Source organism: Rhineura floridana, chromosome 3, assembly GCF_030035675.1.
Source record: "Rhineura floridana isolate rRhiFlo1 chromosome 3, rRhiFlo1.hap2, whole genome shotgun sequence".
In the NCBI taxonomy this organism is placed as follows: domain Eukaryota; kingdom Metazoa; phylum Chordata; class Lepidosauria; order Squamata; family Rhineuridae; genus Rhineura; species Rhineura floridana.
In genome coordinates, this window is record NC_084482.1 from 210,715,328 (window position 1) to 210,742,332 (window position 27,005).

The following is a 27,005-nucleotide window of genomic DNA, read 5'->3' on the forward strand; positions in this document are numbered from 1 at the left end:
TTGCTGCTAAAGGTGGCATAAGCAGGTTTTGAGTGTAAGGGGGCAATGACTTTTACACACAGGGGCATTGGGTGTTGCTTAATTTTCTTTAATAAATAAATGAAATAAGTATCAATGTTTTGTATTGTTTGTTTACTCAAGCTCCCTTTTCCCTAATATTAGGTTTGGTTCAAGATCTGACAACATTCGTGCCAAAAACATGCAACAATGCAGAAAATCAGACGGGGCAAATACTTTTTCACAGCACTGTATATTTTTTGTTCTTTGTACACCACTTTACAATGAAGTTTAATTTGTAGTTCAGCAGTATACAAATTTGGTAAATACATAAGTAAAATAAATAAATAGTTTTGTTCCCTTTATTTCCCCATGTAATCATGGTATCATAACATTTTTCCTGTATAATGGGATTTTGATTTTAGTCCTGAGGGTTTCCCATCGTGGATTTCATGTTGATGTGAGCATGCGAGAAATGGACGTTCTGTTGAAATAATGAACTCTTGTATAGTATTTTTAAAAACTACATTTTTAAAACCTGTGGATTAGCACGTTTTTTCTATTTCCTCCCAATATGCCCCTGAAGACGGCTCACTTGAGCAAAATATGTTAAGCTAACTTAGCAATCATTCATTCTTTCCCACATCTGTGAAATACACTTCTCTCCCCCACCCTTTTTGATTTCTGTTGACATGCATTTGCAAATGCTGTCTTCAAAGAGGATTAAATTTATATCCTGCCCTTCTTCCCAGAAGGAGGCAAAAACTGAAACGATGTGATATACAGCCAGGGTCTCTCTCACTCTCTCCCCCCCCCATGAAGCACTATTACATGCAGGGCCTGCTTGGAGGCTTCCCCTTGGGGTATTTGGTGGCCCTTTGCAACTAGATGGGTCTTTGACCTGATCCAGCAGCCAGGCTCTTCTGATGTTGGAAGGAAACAAGGAAGGAGAGGTTATATTCTTCCCCACAATGCCTTTTCAGACTCGCTCAGCCTTCCACTCCTTTTGTCATCCCTAGGATTGTTGGGGAAGAGGGGCATGTCATGGTCTCGGCCACCCCATGGGTGCCAGGCGCATGCTTCGGACCCAATTCTCCACCCTGGGTAATTGATCCGGAACCCAACTCCCCTTGCCAAGGCTGTGCAAACCAACACCAACCCTGCAAGGTAGGAGATAGACTGCCACCACTCGTTCTACTGGTTCACACTCTGAGTCAGGGGAACCCAGAGCCCAGATATAGGTACACCAAGGATTTCTAAAGATAAGAACCAAACAGGCACTCCTCATCCAGAAGCCCTCAGGTAAAGCCAAACACACTCTTTTGGTTTGTGGTCAGTGGTCAAGGTGCTAGATCCAGGACCAAAGGTATTCTCACTCAATGAACACACATGGGTAATTAAGAAGTAGCTTTATTAATAAAAATATAAGTGCACAATTAATAGCAGCAAAACAATTCCTCAAAACCCACATCCAACCAGGGATTTAGGCAAAACATGTAAGAGAGTTCAGACACAACCAAAAGAACAAAACTAACTGACCTATTCTACTTGCATGAAGAGGTAGTTGTAAATCTCACCTCTCCTCAGAGAGGCATAAGCAGGGTAGTGAAGACTGGAACGCTACTCAGGTAACCACCCGTCTAGAGGGAACCCAGGGGAACAAAGGCTATAGTTTTCACCCCCTATACTTAAAGAAAAAAACCTAGCAACAGTTCACAGTGATTCAGCCAATCGGGGCTTTCTAATAAAGTAATTTTCCCAGGGCTGGTGCTGGCGTGTTCGACGCGCCCCAGCAAATTATAAATCGGCGCCCTTACCTTTTATAATTTTTTTTGGTTCATTTTTCAATTCAAATGTTATAAAAAATGTAACAAGGCAAATAAGGGCAAATAAGAAAATCATTATGGAGTAGGAACATGTTTTGTGTGAATAGTAAAATAAAGCAAAAAGAAAACAACCTTTTTGTATGGCCTTTATGCAAAGATACATAGTTACACAAATTTAGCCTTACATGCTTTCATGTTTGTGAACTTATGAATTTTCATTCATTGGCGAACTTATGAATTAGTTCACTAATGTTTAATTGGGAACACACTTCATTTTCACATCCTTTCCTATTGGGAACCAATCGGTTTCTCCATATTCTGTCCTTACAGTAGCCTTGTGTCCAGAGTATAGGTTGCGCATCAGGACAAACAGATGCTGTGGCACCCCCATTTCTTTTAAAGCATTCCATAGTTTTTTGTGATCTACACAATCAAAGGCTTTGCTGTAACCTATAAAGCCCAGGATGACTTTCTTCTTAAATTCTTTGGTCCGTTCCATTATCCAATGTATGTTTGCAATATGATCTCTGGTACCTCTTCCCTTTCTGAATCCAGCTTGGACATCTGGCATTTGTCACTCCATATATGGTAAGAGCATTTGTTGTAGAATCTTGTGCATTACTTTACTTGCATGGGATATTAAGGCAATACTTCAATAATTACTGCATTCCCTGGGATCCCCTTCCTTTGGAATTGGGATGTATATGGAACACTTCCAGTCTGTGGGCCATTGTTTAGTTTTCCATATTTGTTGACAATTTTTTGTCAAAATTTGGACAGATTCAGTCTCAGTAACTTGTAGCAACTCTATTGGTATGCCATCTATTCCTGGTGATTTGTTTCTTCCAAGTATTTTAAGAACAGCTTTCACCTCACATTCTAAAATTTGTGGTTCTTCATCATACGGTTCCTCCGTGAATGAATCTGTCATCCTTGCATCTCTTTTATAGAATTATTCAGTGTATTGCTTCCATCTTTTATTTTATTTCGGTCAGTCAGTGTGTTCCCCTGCTGAGTATTCAACATCCCTACTTTTGGTTTAAATTTCCCTTTCACTTCTCTAATCTTTTGGAATAGGGCTCTTGTTCTTCCCTTTTTGTTGTCCTCTTCTATTTCTATACAATAACTATTGTAATAGTTCTCTTTGTCCCTATGTATTCGTCGCTGTATTGTTGCATTTAGGGTTCTAACCATGTTTCTAGCTCCTTTTGCTTTTGCTTTCCTTCTCTCTTTAACCATTTTAAGAGTTTCTTCAGTCATCCATTGAGGTCTTTCTCTCTTTTTAACTAGAGGTATCGTCTTTTTGCATCTTCCCTGATGATGTCTCTGACTTCACTGCATAGTTCTTCTGGTTCTCTGTCAACTAAGTTTAAAGCCTCAAACCTGTTCCTTATTTGATCTTTGTATGCTTCTCGGAAGTTATTTAAATTGTATTTTGGCGTTATGATTGTTTTGTTGGTCTTCTTTAGCTTTACTCTGATTTTCGATATGACCAGTTCATGATCTGTACCGCAGTCTGCTCCTGGTCTTGTTTTTGCAGAAAGTATGGAACTTCTCCATCTTCTGCTCCCAATTATATAATCAATTTGATTCCTATATTGACCATTTGGTGATGTCCACATGTATGGTCATCTTTTTGGTTGATCAAAAAGGTGTTTGCAAGAAACAAATTATTGGCTTCACAGAACTCAGTAAGTGTTTCTCCTGCCTCATTTCTGTCTCCTAAGCCCCATTTTCCCACAATTTCTAGTTTTTGTCTGCTCCCTACTTTTCCTTTCCAGTCCCCCATGATTATCAGCACATCTTGTTTTGGTGTGTGATCAATTTCTTCCTGTACTTCTGCGTAAAATCTCTCTACTTCCTCTTCTTCTGTGTTATGCTGTTGGAGCATAGACTTGGATGATGGTTGACAGGTTTTCTGTTAAACCTATTAATGGGGGCGGGGAGGCAATAAATTACAGGTACTTGTCTACCACCACCATCAGCCTTCTGCTGCTTGTAGTAGCTTCAGGTGGGTGGGAGCAATTTAAGTCAGCAAAGCCACACATAGAGAGAACATAAGAACTGAGCCCTGTTGGATCAGGCCAATGGCCCATCTAGTCCAGTATCCTCTTCTCACAGTGGCCAACCAGATACCCATAGGAAGCCCACAAGCAGGACCCGAGTTCAACAGCACTCTCCCCTCCTGGTATTTCCAGCAACTCTATTCAGAAGCATACTGCCTCTGGCCATGGAGGCAGAACATAGCCACCATGGCTAGTAGCCATAAGTAGCCTTATCCTCCATGTATTTGTCTAATCCTCTTTTAAAGCCATCCAAGTTGGTGGCCATCACTGCTTCCTTTGGGAGTAAATGCCATAGTTTAACTATGCTCTGTGTGTAGAAATACTTTCTTTTTTCTGTCCTAAACAGGAGTGTAGTTGTCCAGGGTCTCAGGGAGTCTTAGACCCCTTACTTTTTGGGGAGCAGGCTCCCAGCAGGGTCCCTGTGTCTCCAGCATATTACGAGCCAATCAACTTGAAAGGGGAATGTGTTAGCCAGCGAGAAGAGTCTTCTAACATGCTTCCTTGCCCTTTACTGCTGATTGGAGCCAATGAGAGTGAAAGGAGGTAAGGCAGCCACTGAGAACACTCTTCTCAGTAGCTAACACTCTTCTCTTTCTTGCTTATTGGCTCCTAGGGACTTCTGTTGTTGTGGGAGAAGGTGTTAACAAGGATGTCATTCTCAACCCAGCAGCAAAAAAGGGGGGGAGGAGCGTGTTTGCGACTAACATGAAGAGACCCCACACCTCTGCATATGCCACTACACTACTGGTTCTGAATCTTCCAACATTCAGCTTCTTTGGATGTCCACAAGTTCTAGTTTTATGAGAGAGGCAGAAAAACTTCCCCTTCTCAATGCCACGCATAATTTTATACATGTCTATCATGTCACCTCTTACTGACCTTTTCTTTGAACTAAAAAGCCCCCAATGCTGCAACCTTTCCTCATAGGGGAGTCCCTCCATCCCCTTGATTGCTTTGGTTGCCCTTATCTGAATCTTTTCCAACTCAATAATATCCGTTTTGATGTGAGGCGATGAGAACCATACACAGCATTCCAAACGCCGTCCCACCACAGAGAGAGAAAGAGTTGACAGATCCTTCCCCAGTGCTGCGACCCTAATCTAAATCTCAACTCCGGCTCATACAGCTGCTTTGAACCAGAGACAAAGCGATCGATCACCCCGGTCCCGTCTAGTTTGGCCCTCAGAAGGGAGCTGGAACCCAGACGCTTCACCAAAACCTGGCGGCTCGCACATGCCCAGAGGCACAGGTTCAGAGAGGCACACGTCAGGGACGTCACCAGCCGGGTGCAGCAGGTGCGGGCCGCACCCGGGTGACACCATGGAGGGGGTGACACCAGAGCTGCCCGGCCCTGCCCCTAGGCTGCGGCACCAGGTCCAGAAGAAGCAGGACAGGTGGACGCCGCTGACGGCGGGCGGATTGCTGAGCTGCCTGCCCGGCCTGTGCGGCACGGCATGCACGCGCAGACGTTATTGGAGGCACTGCGTGAGGGAAGGGCACCGGTGGCCTGGATGATCTCCCACGGGGCAGGGCCTCAGGGTCCAGGATTTAATCACTGGGAGAGAATGCCAAGAGAACGCCGAGGCCCTGCCCTTTTTCTGCAAGGCTGTTAGGACTTGTGACCAAACTGAGAGGGGTTTGGAATAGGTGTAAGTTTGCCTGTCCCACATCCACTATGCCCCTGGAGTACCCCCTTTTTGGCTTATGTTCCGCCTGCTGAGCCCTGACTGAGCTGGGGTGAAGGACTTATGTTGCATAGCCCCAGCTGAGCCTGGAAAGCCCAAGTTCTGTTGAATCCCGACTCTCAACTGGCAGAACTTAGGTCTGGCTTGCGCTGTTAATCAATGCCCATTGTTCACTCCACTGGCAAAAATCACCATCCCCAAGGGGCTAAATGGACCGGAATCTGCCTGTTGGTATTCTACTTACTGGGATTCAGTGTAGCCTAGTATCTTTTTTTTTTTTTAAAGGATGCCTCTCCAAATCTAATTGGCTGTTACAGTAGATGTGGGAAGTTCATCAGGGCTATGCATTCTGTACCAGAATGAGGGGAGCATTTCATCCACAGTGATCAAGCATCAAGGTGGCCAGTGAGTTGAGAAGCTGTGCAAATTTAGCAGGAGGGTGAATACACCAGGGCAGTCTGCCCCCCCCCCATTGTATTGATCTCACAAACCCCAACTTCCCAAGTAAAGGAACCATTTCCTTTGTGCTGATATACACCATGACTGCTGACTCCTCCCCATCTCTATCTACCTGACATTTTGGACAGTGCATGGCATCCATAACCATAACACCAGCCAGGAAAGTGACCAGCTACCTATGTCTCCCATGGTCGAGTTGCCAATTACCAGGGCCCCCATCCTTAAAGACATTTCCTTGGCACAGGAATGTATCAGGTTGTCTCAAAAGGAATGGGTCATTTCCTTTCATTCTCTCTTTCCCTAAGACCCACATTTTTAAAAGGGTTTTGCACTATGCTGTGCTCAGTGGTTTTGTGTGTGTGCATCTTTTGTTTGCCTTTTCCCTCTTTCTTTTGCCAAATTTCACACTTCTTTCCCCCCTCCTCCTTAATTGGGTAAGACTCCCTCTTTGTGAAAGAATCCCTGTTGCCTCAAAGAGGCCTTTTGACACTGGTTGCTAACCAGTAGAATAGTGGCAAATTGAGAAGTGCAGGGTCCCTGCACGTTTGTCACAGCTCATCCTTTTCTTGCTTCTGGGGTGAGGATGAGAACCTTGTTAACGCCTTCTCCCACAAAAACAGATGTCCCTGGGAGCCAATGAAAGGGGAGAGTGTTAGCTGCTGAGAAGAGGCTTCTCAATGGCTGACTCACCTCCTTTTGCTCTGATTGGCTCCAATCAGCAGGAAAGGACAAGGAAGCATGTTAGAAGACTCTTCTCAGTGGCTAACACACTCCCGCTTTCATGCTGATTGTCTCATAGGATGCTGAAGACACAGGGACCCTGCTGGTCTAAGACCCCCTAAGACCCTGTCCCATGTCCCCAAACCACACAAAATCTTTACGCAAACTGAGAACATCCCTTGGTTTCGGGGTACAGAGCTAGTAAGCACCCGTGAGTTTTGGCACTTTTTTAAAATAGAAATTTACCATTGCTGTTAGACTTGGCGCAATATGATCCCCAGTGCTTAATTTCTAAAAAAGGATAGGTTTCAGTTCAATTCTGTGTGGAAATGACATTGCCTCTTCTGTCCCTGTAATCCTTGATTTGGAGATACTCTGAAGCCAAAACAAAACTGCGCAGACTTGGGAAGGGGACCTATTGAATCAGGATGTCTGCACCCCCTGCCCTGTTTCACTTGTGGCTGCTCATTAGAATGGGGGGGGGGCGAGGACAGCTCAGGCCCAGGGACCAAATGTGGCTATCCAAGCCTCTCTAACTGGCCCTCAGAATTATCCCCAGGCCACTCTTTTTACTGGCCCTCCTTCACACCTTAAGCATCCTGGCTGGGACATGTCTGTGACCTCTAATGCCTCTTGGTTGCCTGAACAGAGAGGGGTACATACAGAAACTACCCACCTATACCAGTACATTCCCACCTTTTTTTCTGCATGGACCTCTTAAAAATTGCTGTTAGTCCCACCCCTACCTTAGATGATGACTTTAGCAGTCAGGTAGGTTTGGCTGGCAGCAGCTGAAGGCCATGAATACACTAGTTGCCAGAGCAGAGTGTTTCCATTGGTCACAAGGGGGAAAGGGTTGATCAGCCAATCAGTTGTGAAATCTCTTTGAAGCTGAGTTTTTTTAAAAAAATAACTGATAAAGCTGCTCCGACCAGGTTTTACAGTAAAAAGGGGTGGGAGTACTATTGTGTGTTGCAAATTTATGGAGGATAGGGCTATCAATGGCTACTAGCCATGATGGCTGTGCTCTGCCACCCTAGTCAGAGGCAGCATGCTTCTGAAAACCAGTTGCCGGAAACCTCAGGAGGGGAGAGTGTTCTGCACTCGGGTCCTGCTTGCGGGCTTCCCCCAGGCACCTGGTTGGCCACTGTGAGAACAGGATGCTGGACTAGATGGGCCACTGGCCCGATCCAGCAGGCTCTTCTTATGTGCTTATTTGCAGAAGAAAGTGGTGGTGAAGCACTAGAACCAGCAGAACAGTGAGTGCTTTTCTACCCTATATCTCAGTGGTAAGGTTGAGCATGTGGTTTGCATGCAGAAGATCCTGGGTTCAATCTTTTGCATGTCCTTGTGAAAGGGAAAAATATTCTAGGTTGTTTGTGTGATGATCCCACAGCTGGCTGTGTGTGTGTGTGTGTGTGTGTGTGTGTGTGTGTATGCAGAACTATTTGCGATCTACCATGGGACAGTCAAGGCTTTCTGATCTTGCGATATTATCCATTGAAAGTGAGTTGGTGGAAGGCATTGATTTCGATGAAGTGATTCACAAGGTTGCAGCTTTGAAGGCCAGGAAAGGAAAGTTCTGATTTAGTCGAGATGTTCACTAAGTGCTGAAATGTTTGTGTTTGTTCCTGTTTATGTTTTTGGTATTATTTCATTTATGAGTATATTTCCACTTCTACATTATTTGGGCCATTATTGATTATGCAAACCTAATCCATTAATGTATCTCATGTAACAGTAAAGTTTAATGTTAAAATGAACATAATTTTGATGTAGTTCTTAAACGTTTTTACTTCGAATTCTATTGTTTTCTTACAGAATTTTCACTTTAACCACATGAGACTATGTATAAATGTAAATACATTTAGGCTGTGCGTATGATACTGTAATTTAAAGGTGTAATTTTAATTTTGCTAGTTGTTTATGTCACTGCTATTGCTATTACATTCAGTGATATACGGGAATTACGATTTACGAATAACATTAGTACAAAAAACATTACTAAGGATTCTGTATGGTCTGGTACGGGAGGAGGTCCATGGGGGTGACACCATGAGTTACCACACCGGGTGACACCAACCCTAGTGACGCCACTGAATCTCCCCAAGGTACAGGTCTCTTCCCTCCCCCCCCCATAACCTTCCCCATCCCTTCTCTCCTGATGTCGCCTCCGTTCCTGCCTACGCGCAAAGTGCAAACCAGCCAGCAAGCAGCCTCTGCCGAGGGAGAGAATGACAGAGGTCCGCACGCCCCAAGGCTGCAGACGGCCTCCGAGGACGCACTCCTAGGGCTGGGAATCGTCCAGTGTTTTTGAAACCAGTAGCAAACGCCTGAGGCAGGGGGAAAGGGGCAGGGGTCCCCTGGCAGCTGGTAGGGAGCCTGGGAGACGGCAGTCCTACTGATCACCCCCTCCCCATCTCCACTAATCCGTCATCGCCTGCCGCCAGGCTCCTTTCACTCCCGGACAAAGAGTGGGAGAGGGATCCCCTTGCAGATGGAAGGAGGGAGGGAGGGAGCCTGGGAGACGCCAGCCCCATTGATCCCCCCTCAGCCCCACTTATCCGCCATCGCCTGCCATGGGGCCCTTCCAATCCCGGACAAAGAGCAAAAGAGAAAAAGCTGGAAATGCAGGGGGTGCTCGCCCCGTATGATGGGGGCGACTGGCCAAATATGCACCCCTCAGGAACCCAACACGACAGCGGGGAGGAGGATTAAATTAGCGGGGAGGGAGGGAGAGGGGGAGGGAATCACCCTCACTGACTAAGCGGGGGGGGGGGGAAGAGGAGAAAATCTTCAGCTTTCAAATGGGGCGACTCTTGCTATTCAGTCTTGCAATGGGTTAAGGAACCGAGCTCTGGCTCCTAGAGAGGCAGGAAGTTTTAGAGGAGGAGAGAATAGTGAAGGGAAGGGGGCGGAGAGGTTTCCCTTCGTCACCGGGGACAGATATCAAGACCGGAGAGGAGGAGGAGGAGGAAGAGGCGGCTGGAGAGGCCGGAGGACAAAGAGGGGGAGGGAGGGAGAGAAAAGGGGTGGGGGGAGAAAAAGGGGAGGGGAGAGGAGGGGGGAGAAAAATGATTTTTCAGGGAGGGTTGAGGGAAGAAGAGAGCCAGTGTGGTGTAGTGGACTGCGACCTGGGAGACCAGCGTTCGAATCCCCACATAGCCATGAAGCTCACTGGGTGACCAGGGCCAGTCACTGCCTCTCAGCCTCAGAGGGAGGCAATGGTAAACCCCCTCTGAATACCGCTTACCAGGAAAACCCTCTTCATACGGTCAGGATCGACTTGAAGGCAGTACATCATCAGCATGAGGGGAGAAACTCCCCACTTCCTCCGCTTCCCTTCCGCGGAGGAGGAAAAAGCATAAAGGCGTGTGCCGGGGGGGGGGGAGAGACTGTTCCTGACCTTCTGAAAAGGCTCTTGGCAGAGGCTGGAGGACTTACATATATAAAAATGGTCAGGAAGATGGGAGTTGTGGTCCAACAACATCTGGAGGCACACTGGTTGGGAAAGGCAGCCTCAGCTGGACCATGTGAGGGGGGAGAGCATAAAGGGCCTTCGCCAGACCTCCTTCCGAGTGTGTTGGAGGGGAAGGTCAAACATGGAGGGAGTGGATCTGAGCTCCTCTGGCAGGTTTGGTCCAGTGGAGGGTGCTGAGGGTCTTCCTCTGCTGGCACTGTCCGCCTTCCTCCTGCCCTGCTTTGCCCGTTGCCTTGGGAACAGCCAGGTTTTTGGGAGGGCCTCCGGATGCTGCAGAGGGTCCAGAGTACAATGCCTAGTGGGTAGTGTTCACAACAACCCTGTGAGGTGGGCCAGGGTGAAAGGCTGTTTGTAATGCCGTGGTTAGTGGAGGTGTGGGACAGCTTTCTCCAGCTTGAAGGCCACATTCCTTCATGAGCAGCCTTCCAGGGGCCACTTTCCATTGGTGGGCAGGGCCAGGGGTAAAAACGAAGGATGTGGCATAGTGGTTAAGGTGTTGGACTATGATCTGGGAGACCAGCGTTCTAATCCCCACATAGCCATGAAGCTCACTGGGTGTTGTTGGGCCAGTCACTGCCTCTCAGCCTCAGAGGAAGGCAATGGTAAAACCACCTCTGAATACCGCTTACCATGAAAACCCTATTCATAGGGTCGCCATAAATCAGGATCGACTTGAAGGCAGTCCATTTCCATGTTCACATTTTAACCATTGAAAACACAGAGGTTTTTATTTATTTATTTATTATTTAATTTATATCCCATCTTTCCTCCCAGCAGGAGCCCAGGGTGGCAAGCAAAACACTAAAAACATTTTAAAACATCATAAAAACAGATCTTAAAATACATTAAAACAAAACAGCGTTAAAAACATTTTTTTAAAAAACAACTTTAAAAAAGGGTTAAAAACATTATTTAAAAATATATTAAGCAATTCTAACACAGATGCAGACTGGGATAGGTCTCAACCTAAAAGGCTTGTTGAAAGAGGAAAGTCTTCAAAAGGTGCTAAAAAGATAACAGAGATGGCGCCTGCCTAATATTTAATGGAATTCCACAGGGTAGGTGCTGCCACACTAAAGGTCCGTTTCCTATATTGTGCAGAACGAACCTCCTGATAAGAGGGTATCTGCAGGAGGCCCTCACCTGCAGAGCGCAATGATTGACTGGGTATATAAGGGGTACGACGGTCTTTCAAGTATCCTGGTCCCGAGCTGTACACCAAAACTAGAACCTTGAACTTTGTCTATACAAATACAGTACACTCTGGAGGAGCCCTGGAGGAGGCTGCGGAGTACTGCACTTGGACCAGGAAGTAGACATATGAAGGCTCAGGGAGAAAAAAAATCAGAACAAAAGTTTCCTTCCCCCCCCTTATTTTTCAGGCATTCCCATCTCTACCAGGGAGACCCAGAATTGAACCTCCATACTTTCTTTCACAACTCCCTGGGTCACTCAGGGCCAGTGTGTATTTTGAAGTCCAGTCTAACTAATTGGATTGTTGTGATGTTAATGTGGAAAACTTTGTCTCCCACTCTAAATGCTGGCCATAGTGAACATCTCTGTACCTGTGTGCGTCTGTGTGTTGTTACTATAATAACCTCCCAGGTTCAAATCCCCGTTCAAGAGTGAAATGCATTTGGCGAACTCAGCCCAGTGACAGAACTGTTGTGAAAACAAAGAGGGGGTGTCAAATTATACTTCCCACTGTTAACTCTTTAGAGGAAGGCCTGGTAAAAATATTAAAACAAAATAAAAATGCTGCTACAAATATATGTAAATAAACCTCTTATCTCAGTCACTGGAACCCTATAAGGTAGGCGAGAATGCTGTTAAGCTGTCCACTTTGTATACCGCCTGCTCAACTTGGAACTGACTTCTGCAACTTGGTCCCCTCCAGTTGTTAATGGACTGCAACCCTCATCAGCCCCAGCCAGCATGACCAACAGCCAGGGATGATGGGAGTTGCAGTCCACAGCATTTAAAGCAGTTGTGAGGAAGCTTTGGCCCTCCAGATGTTGCTGAATTACAACTCCCATCATCCCTGGCCATTGGCCATGTTTGCTGGGGCTGAATGGAGCTGCAGTTCAGTAAAAGCTTCCCCACACTTTATCTAAAGGCTAACTATGATTATACGAGTAGATGATACTGGCCATTGGCCCTGCTGTTTCTAAAGTAGATGTATTGCCAGTAGTAGAAACACTTTTCATTGCCCATTGGTCTGGAGTGGGCTGTATGCAGCTCAGTATCCTTTTCCCTATATTTTTGTTGGAAGGGGTGGAGGCTCTCTCCATGTGTAAAGATTTGGCAGTGGAGCAATGTGTTTCCATAGGAACTCTTTCAGGAAAGATACAATGGCTGATATGTTGAAGGAGAGACTCTGTGGTGGGCAGGAAGGAAAGGCTTTGAGGATGCCAGAGTGGAGACAAGATGGAGGGGACCAAGATGGCTGGCTTGACTGAGGGTGGTGAAGGAGATGAGACCCCACCCCCGCATGGAGGACGGTCTGGAAGAAACTGGGGAGGGGTCTGGGAGAGATTTAGGGCCTAAAGTTTAAGGCCTTTTGTAGGTCAGACATCCAGAAGCAAACTGAGATGAAGAGAAACAGCTGAGGAACTTTTATTTTTTTAGAGCCTTTACCGTTCCACACAAACATCAGGTCGCTTATAATATTTACACCCCTCACCTCTACATTTATAGAAATGTCTCTCCCCTGCAGGCTCTTCAGAGCTATTCCCCATTGTGGCAAAATCTGTGAGAGTCCCAGAGGTGGCCTAGTTTATGCTTCCTCCTTCTCCTCCTCCTCCCCGACGGGCAGTGCAATGGCTTCAGAGGCACCGACTGGATCGTCACTTCCTTGGGACAGAGTCAAAAGAGGTGCTGGGCAGCCACCTCAGGTAAGGGAAAGACAGAAGAAACAGCCTGGGCACCTCTCACTTGTTGTGTAAATTTGTATAGATATTATCAGAGATTGTCAACGGTCAGAAATGTGTGTGTGCCAGTGTGTGCGTTTACCTAAGAAAGCAGGCTTTTACCCTGCATTGAGATCACTGAGACTTAAGACTAGTAAAATAAGGAAAGCTACTTTATTTATAGAAATACATAGTAGATAGAAAGGCATACATAGTTCTAACTAACTAAGTTGGAGGCGCAACACCCATGCTTGGGAGTTGCCCTCATGGCTCAGGAGAGATAGCAGAGACAAAGGTGTCTCCTCTCTCTTGGACAGTCGTGGAAGAGAGAGAAGGGAAAGGGCGGAAGGAGGAGGGGCGGATAAGCTTCCCTAAGCATATCAGTCTAACGACAAAAGGAAGTCAGTCAGAGCATCACAGGTAAAGGTAGTCAAGCCTAGCCATCTGGAGGACCCTAACTCTTATCTCCCTTCTGGAACATAAACAAAAGAACAAAACAGGAGTTGCTCTTGCCCCACTTCTAATACCGCTACTCAACAAGTGTTTGGTTCAGCCCACGAGGTCCATCTTGTCTTGCAGTTTGCAATGTCTGACTTTGCCCGAAGCCTTCGCATCTGCAGTCATGCCTTCTGTTGGACAGTACTCCATCTTGAACAGTCCTCTGCGGTAGGTATCTCTAATGAAATGGTGCTTCATGTCTATGTTCTTGGTCCGTGAACTCACCCCTTCTGACTCCATGAGTCTGTTGCATCCTTGATTGCTTCCCAGTCCTTCTTCGGTGGTGAGCTGGTTTTTCTGCACAAGTATCCCACTGCTACCACCACATCTGGCCTGGTAACAGTACTGATATACTGATGTTTCTGATGGCTTATCTTGTATCTCTCAGCATTTCCTTTACCATCTGGCATTTTGCTAAAATTTAGCTTTTTTAAAAGAATTTCCTCTTGTAGCCTACAGCTTTCCTTTCTTGAGGAAGTTTGGTCAGTGTCCAAGTTTTACTATTGTGTAGAGCTTCCAGCTCTTCCTTGGCTGCCTGTCTCCACCTCTCAGCTTCAGCTTTGGGTAAGGCTGCAATCTCTTTCCAGGTCTCTGGCTCTGGAAGTTCATCTGTCACAAGGTAAGCAAGTCTCTCTGGTGGTACACCTCTGTTGGTATGTTCAGAGCGTCTGGGTGCTGGTGCTTCGGCTGCCCTTCTGGCTCTGTTGCCTCTTCTGGCTCAGATTCATCGCCTTCCTCTGCAGGTGTATTATTGTTATACCTTCTGTGGTGGAAGAATAACTCAGCTTCTTTTCGCTGTCATCTGTTTGGTGTGGCACCCCTTCTGGTTGGTGTGCGCACTTTTCTTCATCAAAGTGGACAGCTCTGTACACTCCAACTTCACCAGTTTTGGGATCTATGACTCGGTATCTCTTCTGCGCTGAAGAATATCCAATTAATATTACTTCCTTGGCAGTGTTAAGTTTTCACCTTTTTTGTTTTGGGATGTCCACAAAGGCCTTGCACCCGAGTACACGAAGGTGAGACACACTTGGAGTCCTAACATGCCATAGCTCAAATGGTGTTTTGTTGGTTGCAGATGCAGGAAGTCAGTTCTGCAGGTAGGTACTTGTTCCCAGTACTTCTGTGGTAACTGTGCATCTTCCAACAAGGAACAAATTATCTGTCCAAGGGTCCTGTTCATGCATTCCGTGACCCCATTCTGTTCCAGACTGTAAACAACTGTAGTCTGGTGCTCTATGCCTTCCTCACAGAGAAAGTCTTGCATAGCCCTGGACACATGTTCTCCTTCATTGTCAGATCTTATGATCTGTGGCTTTCTGTCAAATTTGTTGGACACAATTCTGACATAGTCCTTCAATTTTTGAAGTACTTGACTTTTCTCTCTCAGCAGGTACATTGTAGTATACCTTGAGTAATCATCTATAAAAGTCAGCATGTGAAAATTTCCACCCTGGGATGGCACTTTAATTGGCCCACAACGATCCGTGTGAATTAATTCTAGAAGCGTTTTGGTTTTCCTCTCACTTTTCTTAGGAAATTTTGGTTTCACACTCTTTATCTTTATACAGCACTCACATCTTTCTGTGCATTTGCATTGTCTCATTTTTATGCCTCTTGCTAAATTCTCTTTCTCTAGAGCAGTTACTCTGGCTAAGCTGGCATGTCCCATTCTTCTATGCCAAATATGCAAACATTTAGAATTACAGGTTTCCTTGACCATATTTGCATGCATAGCTTCTTGCTCCCACAAGATGCAGTAATGGCCACCAGCTTGGACGGCTTTAAAAGAAGATTAGACAAATTCATGGAGGACAGGGCTATCAATGGCTACTAGCCATGATGGCTGTGCTGTGCCACCCTAGTCAGAGGCAGCATGCTTCTGAAAACCAGTTGCCGGAAGCCTCAGGAGGGGAGAGTGTTCTTGCACTCGGGTCCTGCTTGCGGGCTTCCCCCAGGCACCTGGTTGGCCACTGTGAGAACAGGATGCTGGACTAGATGGGCCACTGGCCTGATCCAGCAGGCTCTTCTTATGTTCTTAAGGTATTCTGAATGCAAAAGTCCATCTTTCAATTTTGCAGTGCAACATATTTCTCCTTCATCTAGAACGTGGCACAATTCTCCACTCATATAAACTTCACCCCCCAATTCCATTATCTTAGTAACACTTATTAAGTTGTCTTTGAAATCTGGAACCTATAGGCAGTTTTTAAGTTCAAGCTGTCTTCGCCTTCTGACGTTTTGCAAAGCAGTTGGACTGTGCCTATTCTTTGAGTATGGAATGTATCTCCAGAGGTGGTTGACACCCTCTCTGTATAGTTTTTTAAATAAACAAATTTTTATCTTTTATTAAGTGGGCTGTACACCCTGAATTGATTAAAAAACTTTTTATAATCATCTTTCATCAGATACATGGTAACTAGAAGCCTTGGTTTTTGCCCTTTCAGTCTGTCTTTGTTTAAAGTCAGGCTTTGCTCCTGTCTGACATCTATTGCAATCTCTTTCAAGATGATTTGGAGATCTGCACTTAAAAGAGAGCATCCTTCTGTGTCCTGTGCCCTCCTGTGGATTCAGGCAATGCCTCATGTCACTATTCTTTGTTTGTTTTTCCTGCCCATAGTAAGTGTTGCCTTCTCAGACAGAATTTGTTCCTGTCTGTCTTTAAAATCCTGGTCTTTTAAATATGATATAATCTGATTCAAATTCTGGTCTCTGTGTTGTAGCACACAAGCAGTTAATTTATGATGCTCGTGGAGAGAGCTCAGGAGCAGTGTTTTTTGCATCTCTTCCTCGAGTTCCCGCCCACATCTTTGAAGTTCTCAGAGCAGACATGTAAACTTTTCAAGATGTTTATTCAGATTGCCTCCCTCAGAGTAAACAATTCCTTGTAAAGGTACATTACATGATTTTTAGACTTTCTGTCATATATTTCTTCTAGCTTCTGCCACATTTCTTTCACATTCTTACATCCTATGCAAACATTTAGTGCCTCATCTGATAATGCAGTAATAAGAAGAGATTTCAGTTTTGCATGCTTACGTCTCCAGGATGCTGTAGCAGTTTCATCTTCTGCTGAGGGCTCAGGATCAGTCAGGATTTTATACAGATCCTCTCTTTCCAGGAGCGCAGTCATTCAAAGACTCCAAACCTCATAATTGTCCTTCTCCGGCCTCTGGATGCTCGTCTTAAGTGTTGATTCTTCAGCCATCATTTCCTATCTTTCGTTCTGCTTTTCTTTCTCTAACTTAAAGTCTCCCTTTGTTGATCTCTTTGTAAATCACACACAGTATTTAGCCTTTCTAGCTTTTAGGCACAACTTGCAATTCAACTTAGCTTACTAGGCCAGCTTATTGTTGTATAAATATGTATAGATATTAGCAGAGATGGTCAACGGTCTGAGATGTGTGTGCGAGTGTGGGTTCATTTACCTAAGAAAGCATGCTTTTACCCTGCATTGAGATCACTGAGACTTAATAAAATAAGAAAAGCTACTTTATTTATAGAAATACATAGATAGAAAGGCATACATAGTTCTAACTAACTAACTAAGTTGGAGGCGCAACACCCATGCTTGGGAGTTGCCCTCATGGCTCAGGAGAGATAGCAGAGACAAAGGTGTCTCCTCTCTCTTGGACAGTCGTGGAAGAGAGAGAAGGGAAAGGGCGGAAGGAGGAGGGGCAGATAAGCTTCCCTAAGCATATTAGTCTAACGACAAAAGGAAGTCAGTCAGAGCATCACAGGTAAAGGTAGTCAAGCCTAGCCATCTGGAGGACCCTAACTCTTATCTCCCTTCTGGAACATAAACAAAAGAACAAAACAGGAGTTGCTCTTGCCCTACTTCCAACATCTCTGTGGTGAGAGGGAAGGAACTGTGAAGGAATCTGCCTTTTTTTGTTTACTGTTAATGCTGCCTAAGAAGAGCCCTGAAGCTGGACCAGGCCAAAGGCCCACCTGGTCAGGCATCCTGTTCTCACAGTGGCCGACCAGATGCCTATGCAAAGCCCATGAGAAGGTAGGACCCGAGAGCAACAGCACTCTTCCCTCTTGTGATCCCCAGCTAATGGTATTCAGAAGCATATTGCACACGACAATGGAGGTAGAGCATAGCCATTGTGGCTAGTAGCCATTGGTAGCCTTATCTCCATAAATATGTGTAATTTTTTAAAGCCATGCAAGTTGGAGGCTGTCACTGCAAGATCACAAAGTGGCCTAGTTATAGGGGCTCATACATCAACAAAAGCCCTCATGCAACTACCCTGTGACCCCGTCCCCTTTCAGACTGGGAGAATGGAGCATGTTGGAGAAATTACGTTTTCCTCTTCTTCTTCTTCCAGTCTCCCTTGACCTTTGAGGAGGTGGCTGTGTATTTCTCCGAGGAGGAGTGGGCTCTGCTGGATCCTGACCAGAGAGCTCTGCATAGGGAAGTCATGGAGGAGAATTACCAGACGGTGGCCTCTCTAGGTAAGGGCACTCTTTGGTTTCTTGCCTGATCAATGTGGAAGGTGTGAATTTAGTATTTGTGCCATTGAACCCTGCACTGCAGGGATGCTGTGATGGAAATGAGTGTCTGGGAGGGACTGCATCTGAGCGCGAGAGCACCTGCTTTGCATGCAGAAGATTCTTGGTTCAATAATGCAGCTTCCTAAATTCCCAGGGGGTTGATCATTCCATGCGACCCGATCTGTCTTCCTGTTACTAGAAATTGTCATTCAGTGAGAATTCTGTAATTGTAGAAGAAGAGACAGTGAATCCTGATGAGACCATCCCATCTGCGTCATCAAGCAGTTTGGTAGCAGTAGGAGATAAACATGTTGACACTGAATTCAGCAATTCAAGCAGTATCTCCGACAGTGAGAAAGGACTGTTAAATGGTGATAGAAAAGCCGAAAGCGGTATTCAAGTGAGGCCAGATTGTTCTATAATCATAGAAGGGGGCATGTCTGTGAAGAGACCCTGCACTTCTGACTTTGCCACTGCACTACTGAATAACACAATGCATCAAAACTCACAACAAACCACTGAATGACAGCTACACCCCTGCTGTTATTTTTACCAATTTTTATCTATATATTTTTATTTTAAATTGCCCAGTATACTATACAAAAGATGGTATGCAACAAATCATCCAGGTAAATAAAAATAAATAAAAATCAGTTTATAGCAGAGCTATAAAAATACAACAAAATGATCAACTAATAATGCTTTATTATTACACTGAATTATTACACTGATATTATTATGCAATGTCATTACGCCCCTCTCTTTACTCCCTAAGTAGTAGCAATACTACTCCAGAGATTCCTGGATGATAACGGATTATCTGGATCCATTTCAATGTGGTTTCAGGCCTGGCCATGGGACAGAGACGGCTTTGGCCGCCTTGGTGGATGACCTACGCAGAGAACTGGACGGGGAGTGTGTCTCTGCTGGTTCTACTGGACCTCTCAGCAGCTTTCGATACCATCGATCATGGTATCCTTCTGGGCCGCCTTGCCGAGATGGGACTTAGGGGCACTGTGTTACAGTGGCTCCAATCCTTCCTGGAGGACCGAACCCAGAAGGTGGTACTGGGGGACTCCTGCTCGACCCCTTGGCCATTGACCTATGGGGTCCCTCAGGGTTCCGTTTTGTCCCCCATGTTATTCAACATCTACATGAAACCGCTGGGAGAGGTTGTCCGGGGTTTTGGGGTTCGGTGCCATCAGTATCCTGATGACACTCAACTCTATTTCTCTTTTCCACCTGAAGCCAAGGAAGCCGTACAGGCCCTAAACCAGTGTCTGGCATCAGTGATGGACTGGATGAGGGCAAACAAGTTGAGATTAAATCCTGACAAAACAGAGGTACTCCTGGTCAGTCGGAGGGCAGATCAGGGAATAGGGATTCAACCGGTGCTGGATGGGGTCGCACTCCCCCTGAAGTCTCAGGTTCGCAGTTTGGGTGTACTCCTGGACTCAGCTTTGAATTTGGAGGCCCAGATTGCTGCTGTATCCAGGAGCCCATTTGCCCAATCAAAACTGGTGCGCCAGCTGCGCCCGTTCCTGGAGCTACCTGATCTGACTAGGGTGATGCATGCCTTGGTTACATCCCGCTTAGACTACTGTAACACGCTCTACGTGGGGCTGCCTTTGAAGACTGTTCGGAAACTTAAATTGGTACAAAGAGCTGCAGCCAGAGTGCTAACCGGGGCTGGTTACAGGGACCATACAACTCCCCTGTTAGAACAGCTCCACTGGCTGCCAATTTGTTTCCGGTCACAATTCAAAGTGCTGGTTTTGACCTACAAAGCCCTATACGGCTCAGGTCCAGACTATTTGACAGATCGTATCTCCCTACATGAACCTTTCCGGGATTTGAGATTTTCAGGTGAGGCCCTTCTTGTGTTCCCCACACATTCGCAAGCACATATGACGCAGACACAAGATAGGGCCTTTTCGGTGGCCGCCCCTAGGCTGTGGAACTCCCTTCCGAGTGAGGTGCAATCAGCTCCCTCCTTGCCGTCTTTCCGGCAACAAGTAAAGACTGTTTTATTTCAATGGGCATTTGGGATAGAGAATGACCAGGATTAAGTGTCATAGGTTTGGTGATTACATTATATGATTTTATTATTTTAAATTGTCCGCTGTTTTTAACCTATATTTTATGGTTTTAATTTTTCTCATAGTTTAATTCCTTTTTAATAATATACTCTGTATGTTTTAATGGTGTTGTTTTTAGTTGTAAGCCGCTCTGAGTCCTATTGGAAAAAGGGCGGGGTAGAAATAAAGTTGTTTATTATTATTATTATTATTATTATTATTATTATTATACTATATCTGCATGCGACTTTGTTGCAGGATATATATCATTTAATGTCTCTGTGTTATATGTCAAAAGTCATATGTGAAGATAAAAGAGCTAAACTACCACCATTCCCACAGTTGCTTCTAGGGCCTGTGTCTATGATCTTCCCCTGCACTTCCTTCCCTGCTCTTGCTGATTCTCTCAGCTCCCACCTTGGCGTCTTCACCCCAGTCTCCCATCCTGAGCACCTTCCATCCATGACTCCCACTCAGGAAACCTTCCATCTTCAACACATCAGCCATTCCCAGAAAGGTGCCGCATCCATGTTGCTCTTGAAGTAACACTGCCCCTCCTCGTAGCCATCACTGTTCAGGTGGCTGTGAATTGGCATCCGTTATTGACGGGAGTAGGGGGAGCAGATGTTGCAAAGGTTCCTTCCCTGCTCTTGCTGCCTTGGCTGTTTCTGCTGCCTCTGACACTGCTCCCCCATTTAAGATGGGAGCGTTCATGTGAAAAGTGGCATTCTTTTCTCTTTCAGAAATCTAACATGTAAGTTTTCCCTTACGTAGTTTGCATCATCTGTGCAGTGTGTTTATTATACACATATGCACACAGACACCACAAACATTATATACATATTGTTAGTGCTGCAATTGATTTTTTTTTATACCAAGACTCCAAAAAGTGGATGGTGTTGAAGGGAGTATTTCTGGCTATGTAAATATGTTGCTGTGGAAACAAGTCTTAATTGCCATGAAAGAAGATTTCCCCAGAATTACTGATTTGAAGTGCACCCCTTGCTTGATAACTGGGGGAAGAGAAGGGACAGCTCCCAGGGTGATTATGGCTTTCAGTGTATAAAATGAAAAAGCCAAAACAAAATAGCTGGCTTTGCAAAGTTCCGCAGTGTCATCCCCAACAGGCCTTTCAAGCTGAATTTTGTGCCCAATGAGTGCATGTTCACAAGTGCCAGACTGATCCTGCTGGATCCATCGGGTCCTATCCTGTTTATGGGGTGCAGGAGTTATACAATCAAAAGTATACCTCTTCCTACCTTTAAACGACTCCGTTTGGAATGGCTGAATATTTTGGGATCAAAAGCAACTGGTTTTGTCTGTTTCCTTGAAAGAATTGGACCTCAATTCCTATTGGGAAGAAGGAGAAGATGTGAAGATCCAGGATCCCAAAGAAGAGGAGACCTCAGCAGGTAGATGCTTAGCTCTGTTGTAGTGATTTCTTCCTCTAGACTTTGCTTTTCAACTTCCTGTTTACCAATCCCCACATTTTTGGGAAGTTCCCACACTTGAAGTGAAATGTGGCCGTGTTTCATGTTTTTGGCTATGGCCCATTTACAGGAATGTTTAATTTAATAACACCATGGTCACTGCTCCCAGTTGGTTTGGCCTCATATACATCTCGCACAAGGTCCTGGGCGTCACTCCAGATAAAGTCCAGGGTCACCATCCCTCTGGTTGGTTCCACGGCCAACTGTTCTAGGACCAGTCATATTTAGAGTCTCTAGAGATTTTACCACTTTGTTGTGAATGCACCCTGTCTAGGTGAGAGTAGTTGAATTCACCCATTACTACACAATTTTCTTGTGTGGATGGTTCCTCGATTTATTTCTTTATTGCAAACACCTTTTGGCTATTTGCTACCTCCAGAATCAGGGGAAGAGCAGCTGGAGATGGATGATGCCTTTATGGACTCCCTGTGGACTTCCAAGGGAGTGCTTCTACTGAGGCACTGTGAGGATCCTGGACTAGATAGGCTTTTGGTCTGATCCAGCAGGGCTGTTCTTATAAGAGAAATGTTGAAGTTTCCATCTCCTGAGAAAATCCCCTAATTATGATGGCTGGATTGGTTTCCAGAGTGCCACTGAGTGGTGCTGTATGCATAGTTGCTTTTTCACAAGTGCCAATTGGATCCATGTGCCTCGTCCTATTTATCACAAGGAGATCTAAGATCTTACCTTCTTTGCTGTTGGAAGGGGGTCATAGCAATGAGTGGAGATGAAGTGCCTGGGTGTTTGGGTTCAGAACTGACTAGCTTGTCTGTTTCTTGGAAAGAAATGTCAAAACCTGCTTTCATCTCTTGCCTGGGAGGACAAGATCCAATTGGCTGGGGTTCTGATAAAGGGAAGAGACCAGCCGGTACGGATTTTAAAAATAACTTGGGAAAACCTATATGAGGTACAAAATGATGATGCAATATCTGTGCCTAAATTCAAAAGTTGCCATTAAAAAGTATATCCTGTTGTGTGTTGAGGGATTCCCCTCACAGTTCAGAGCGTCATTGCAAACCCATGCAGTATTGGACTTGGGCCATCCCTGTTTTCGCTCAGTGATATAGTACATGAGTTCTGTGAAGAAGTTCCTATGTTTAATCCCTGGAATCTTCAGGTAGTTCTTAGAAGGATCCTCATCAGAAATCCTCTTAGAGAAGGTGCCAGGCAGCGTACACAGTACTGAGGTAGAGAAACGAGTGGTCTGATTCAGTATCAGGCAACTTCCTGTGTTTTTAGTTTCCTATACGACCACCACTTTTGACTGCCATCAAATCGACAGGAATATATGAGCAGTGATTGTCTCTTCTGCAGCCTTCCTGCCCTTCTCTTTGTCATGAACCTGTATATTTCTCTGAATTGTTGAAATTGAATGTTAATATCATGGCTGAGTGCAAAGAACTCTGGGAGTTACATCTTGCCAGAAGACAGGCCACAGGAAAGGCAAAAATGTTAAGTTTCGTTTCCCAGTTGAAGGCAGTTAGGGAGGCCTGAATAGAAACACCTGGTTATCTTTGCTAATCAGTGGGAGCCTGGTACTCAAGGACATACAGGCCTGTGAAGGTTAAGAACACAGTTGGGAGGGGGGCCTGCGAGGCGCGAAAAAGTGAAGCATCGAGAAGGGATTACATCAGAAAGCCCCTGATTGGTTAATTAAGTCTGGACCGTTGGGTTTCTTTTTCCTTAAGTATAGGGCTTGAGACCCATAGTCTTTGTTCCCCCTGAGAGGTTCCTTGAGAGGTTCCCCTTGAGAGGTTTTCCTGGATGATGCCTATGGGTGTCCATCTTGCTGGTGGTCACCTAAGTGGGGTTCCATTGCTTTGTACCTGATGCTATTCTCTCTGAGGAGAGATGAAATTACAACCAACTATCTCCTAAGTAAGTAGACAGGCTAGATAGGTTGTTATTTTCTTGTTGTGTGTGTGAATGCTGTTATGTATACCTAAACCCCTGATTGGGTGTGTGGTTTTGAGGAATTGTTTTGCTGCTATATTTTGATGTGCACTTATATTTTTGAATAAAGCTACTTCTATTTAACCTGGTGTGTTCATTGAGGGTAAGGGTGGTTCTGAATTCAGCACCTTTACCAATTGACCACGAAACTACCAAGGATAAAGGAGTTAACCCTAAATCTATTTTGGGGGTTTTACCAGAGGTTTCTTGACAAGGAGTGTAAGTTTGGCTCTTGTCTTATAGGACCTTGGTTTACCTATTTTCTGGGCTCTGAGTTCCCCTAGCTCTGAGTTGAACCAGTGAAGGGGTGGTGGCAGCCTATCTTCTACCTTGCAGGGTTGGTGTTGGTTTGCACAGCCTTGGCAAGGAGAATTTGGTGTTTGGATTCCAGAACAATTGCCCTAAGGGTGGGAATTGGGTCTGAAGCTTGGTCTCCGTGCCCTGAGGGGGTGCAAGACCATGACACTCTTCCCCCTCACTGCATTCCTTTTTGCATATTTTAGAAATGTATACCACAGTTGCATTGCAGTAAGAGGAAAAACTAGGCATATGTGGGCTTTGTGACATCAAGTGATATATTGATTGAAAGGAATTAACTGGTAACCTTTGTTTCAGCTTGACATACAGGAAGAAATAGGGAGAGTCCTGCAGATGTAAAAATCTGAGAAGCAGCTAATTAAGGTTTATCACTGATGAGATCCTATGTTTTTGCCTTGAAAGTCTAACATATATTTCTTTTCTGGTTGCTCTTCCTTAGCAGATGATGGTCAGAAGAATGAGAATTATATAGAACCACAGATGATGTCATTGGTAGTAGTTGAGTGTGAAGTACAAAGAGAGATGTTTGGAAATGATGGGGAACCAAGAAAGTCTGAAACAAATGAATCAAAGAATAGGAGGAAGAAATCCTCTACTTGTCAGCTTTTGCATCGAAGGAACCACACAGGGGGAAAACCATTTAAATGCATGGCATGTGGGAAGACCTTCAGCCATAGAGGTAAACTTACTATACATCAAAGAACCCACACAGGGGAGAAACCATTTGAATGTATGAAGTGTGGAAAGAGCTTTAGTATGAGTAGTCACCTTACTGTACATGAACGAATCCACACAGGGGAGAAACCATTTAAGTGCATGGAATGTGGGAAGAGCTTCAGCCAGAGATGTCACCTTACTATACATCAAAGAACCCACACAGGGGAGAAACCATTTAAGTGCATGGAATGTGGAAAGAGCTTCAGACAGAGAGGTCCACCTACTGTACATCAAAGAACCCACCGAGGGGAGAAACCATTTAAATGCATGGAGTGTGGAAAGAGCTACAGTGACAGCAGTTCACTTACTTCACATCAAAGAACCCACACAGGGGAGAAACCATTTAAATGCATGACGTGTAGAAATAAAATTTTATTATTATTATTATTATTATTATGACATGTGGAAAGAGCTTTAGAGAGAGAGGTTCACTTACTTTACACAGGGGAGAAACCATTTAAGTGTAATGAATGTGGAAAGAGCTTCAGGCAGAGAGGTCAACTTACTGTACATCAAAGAACCCACACAAAGGAGCAATGTATGGGGTACATGCTATGTGAAAAGATCTTCAGGAAAAGCAGTTCACTTACTGTGTATCAAAGAACCCACATGGGGGAGAAACCCTTCAAATGCATGGAGTGTGGAAAGAACTTTAACCGGAACAGTTCACTTACTTCACATAAAAGAACGCACACAGGAGAGAAACAATTTAAATGTATTGATTGTGGAAAGTGCTTCAGAGTGAGTTATGGGCTTATTTTGCACCAACGAACACACACAGGAGAGAAACCATTTAAGTGGATGGAATGTGGAAAGAGCTTCAGGGAAAGCAGTTCACTTACTGTACATAAAAGAATCCACACAGGGGAGAGACCATTTAAGTGCATGGAATGTGGAAAGAGCTTCAGTTGCAGCAGTAGCCTTACTTCACATCAAAGAACACATACAGAGGAAAAACCGTTTAAATGCATAGCTTGTGGAAAGAGCTTCAGGGATAGCATTTCACTTACTGTACATAACAGAATCCACATGGAAGAAACCATTTAAATGTATGGAGTGTGGAAAAACCTTCAGATGGAATTATGAGCTTACTTTACATCAACGAACACACACGGGAGGAACCTTTAAATGCATGAAGTATGAACAGTGCTCTAGTGTGAGAAGTCAGCTTACTTTTCATCAACAAACACATGAAGAGACAAACCACTTAAGTGCATGGAATGTGGAAACAGCTTAAGTTGCCAGATTAATTTTACTAACCCTCAAAGAAGCCACATGGGAAAATTCATTTAAATGTATGTAATGTGGAAAGAACTTAAGTATGAGAAGTCAGCTTAGTGTACATCAACACATACGGGGGAAACTATTTAAATGCATAGCTTGTGGAAAGTACTTCAGCCAAGGCTGTAAACTTACTGTACATCAAAGAACCCACACTGGGGAGAAACTGTTTACATGCATGGTGTGTGGAAAGACCTTCAGGGAGAGCAGTTCACTTAGTGTACATCGAAGAATGGACACTGGAGAAACCATTTAATGCATAGTTTGTGGAAAGAGCTTCAGGCACAGGAGTTCAATTACTGTACATGAGCTTACTATACATCAACAAACACACATAGGAGAAACCATTGAAATTGATAGCTTGAAGAAAGACCTTCTGTCAGAATTGTTACCTTACTGTACATCACAGAACATGCACAGGAGAAAGTCCAGTTAAATATGTGTAATGGAGAACGAGTATAAGCCCAGCAGTAGCATTCCTTTACATGAAAGAATCCGTACAACAAAGAAGTGAGTTAAATGCACTGAATGTGGCAAAATCTGGGCAGAGCAATCCTACATCAAGGAAGCCAGAATAACTTTAGCTAGGCTAAAGTTATACTGTCTTAACGTATGGCAGATCCTAACATCATTCAGGGGCCCTTGGGAGGGGACAATTCCAGCTCAGCCAGCAGAGGCCAGTGGAAAGAAAATAAAACCAGCAAGATACAGAGCTGTTGTGTGTTTTTTCTTAGACCACCCTTTTTCCTTATGCCGGAATTGGGACCCACAGGGGCAAGCTGAACGCATGTAGGATACAGCGTAAGTCCTCTTCCCCTTGTTTCAGCCCCGGAATGCCCTTTTTTGGGGGGGGGATCTGCGCAGGTTTAACTTAACGCCTGTATCCGTTGAGCCAGCTGAACTCTGGCTGAGCTGGGTTGGGCATGCTGAGCCATGGCTGAGCCGGGATGAGGGACTTATACCAGAATAGCCTGGCTGAGCTGAGACCTACCCAGCTCAGCTGGAGATCTGCCGTATCCTCCCTCAG

The 27,005-nt window shown here is 44.9% G+C and overlaps 1 protein-coding gene across 4 annotated transcripts; it reads left to right on the top strand.

Moving 5' to 3' along the window:
• The first annotated feature begins 7,870 nt into the window (after positions 1–7,870).
• LOC133381452 (zinc finger protein 665-like) lies at positions 7,871–25,098 on the top strand. 4 transcript variants are annotated; one of them, XM_061620583.1, is made up of 6 exons: positions 7,871–8,012; positions 12,951–13,128; positions 13,723–13,809; positions 17,976–18,102; positions 21,554–21,631; positions 24,420–25,098. In XM_061620583.1, the coding sequence occupies exons 1-6, from the start codon at positions 7,960–7,962 to the stop codon at positions 25,094–25,096; spliced, it is 1,200 nt and encodes a 399-aa protein (XP_061476567.1). In that variant the 5' UTR covers positions 7,871–7,959; the 3' UTR covers positions 25,097–25,098. The 4 variants fall into 4 exon arrangements, with proteins under 4 accessions (XP_061476567.1, XP_061476570.1, XP_061476571.1 ...); XM_061620586.1 differs by having other exon boundaries at positions 24,423–25,098; XM_061620588.1 differs by lacking the exon at positions 7,871–8,012 and adding an exon at positions 9,895–9,980.
• Positions 25,099–27,005: the final 1,907 nt, after the last annotated feature.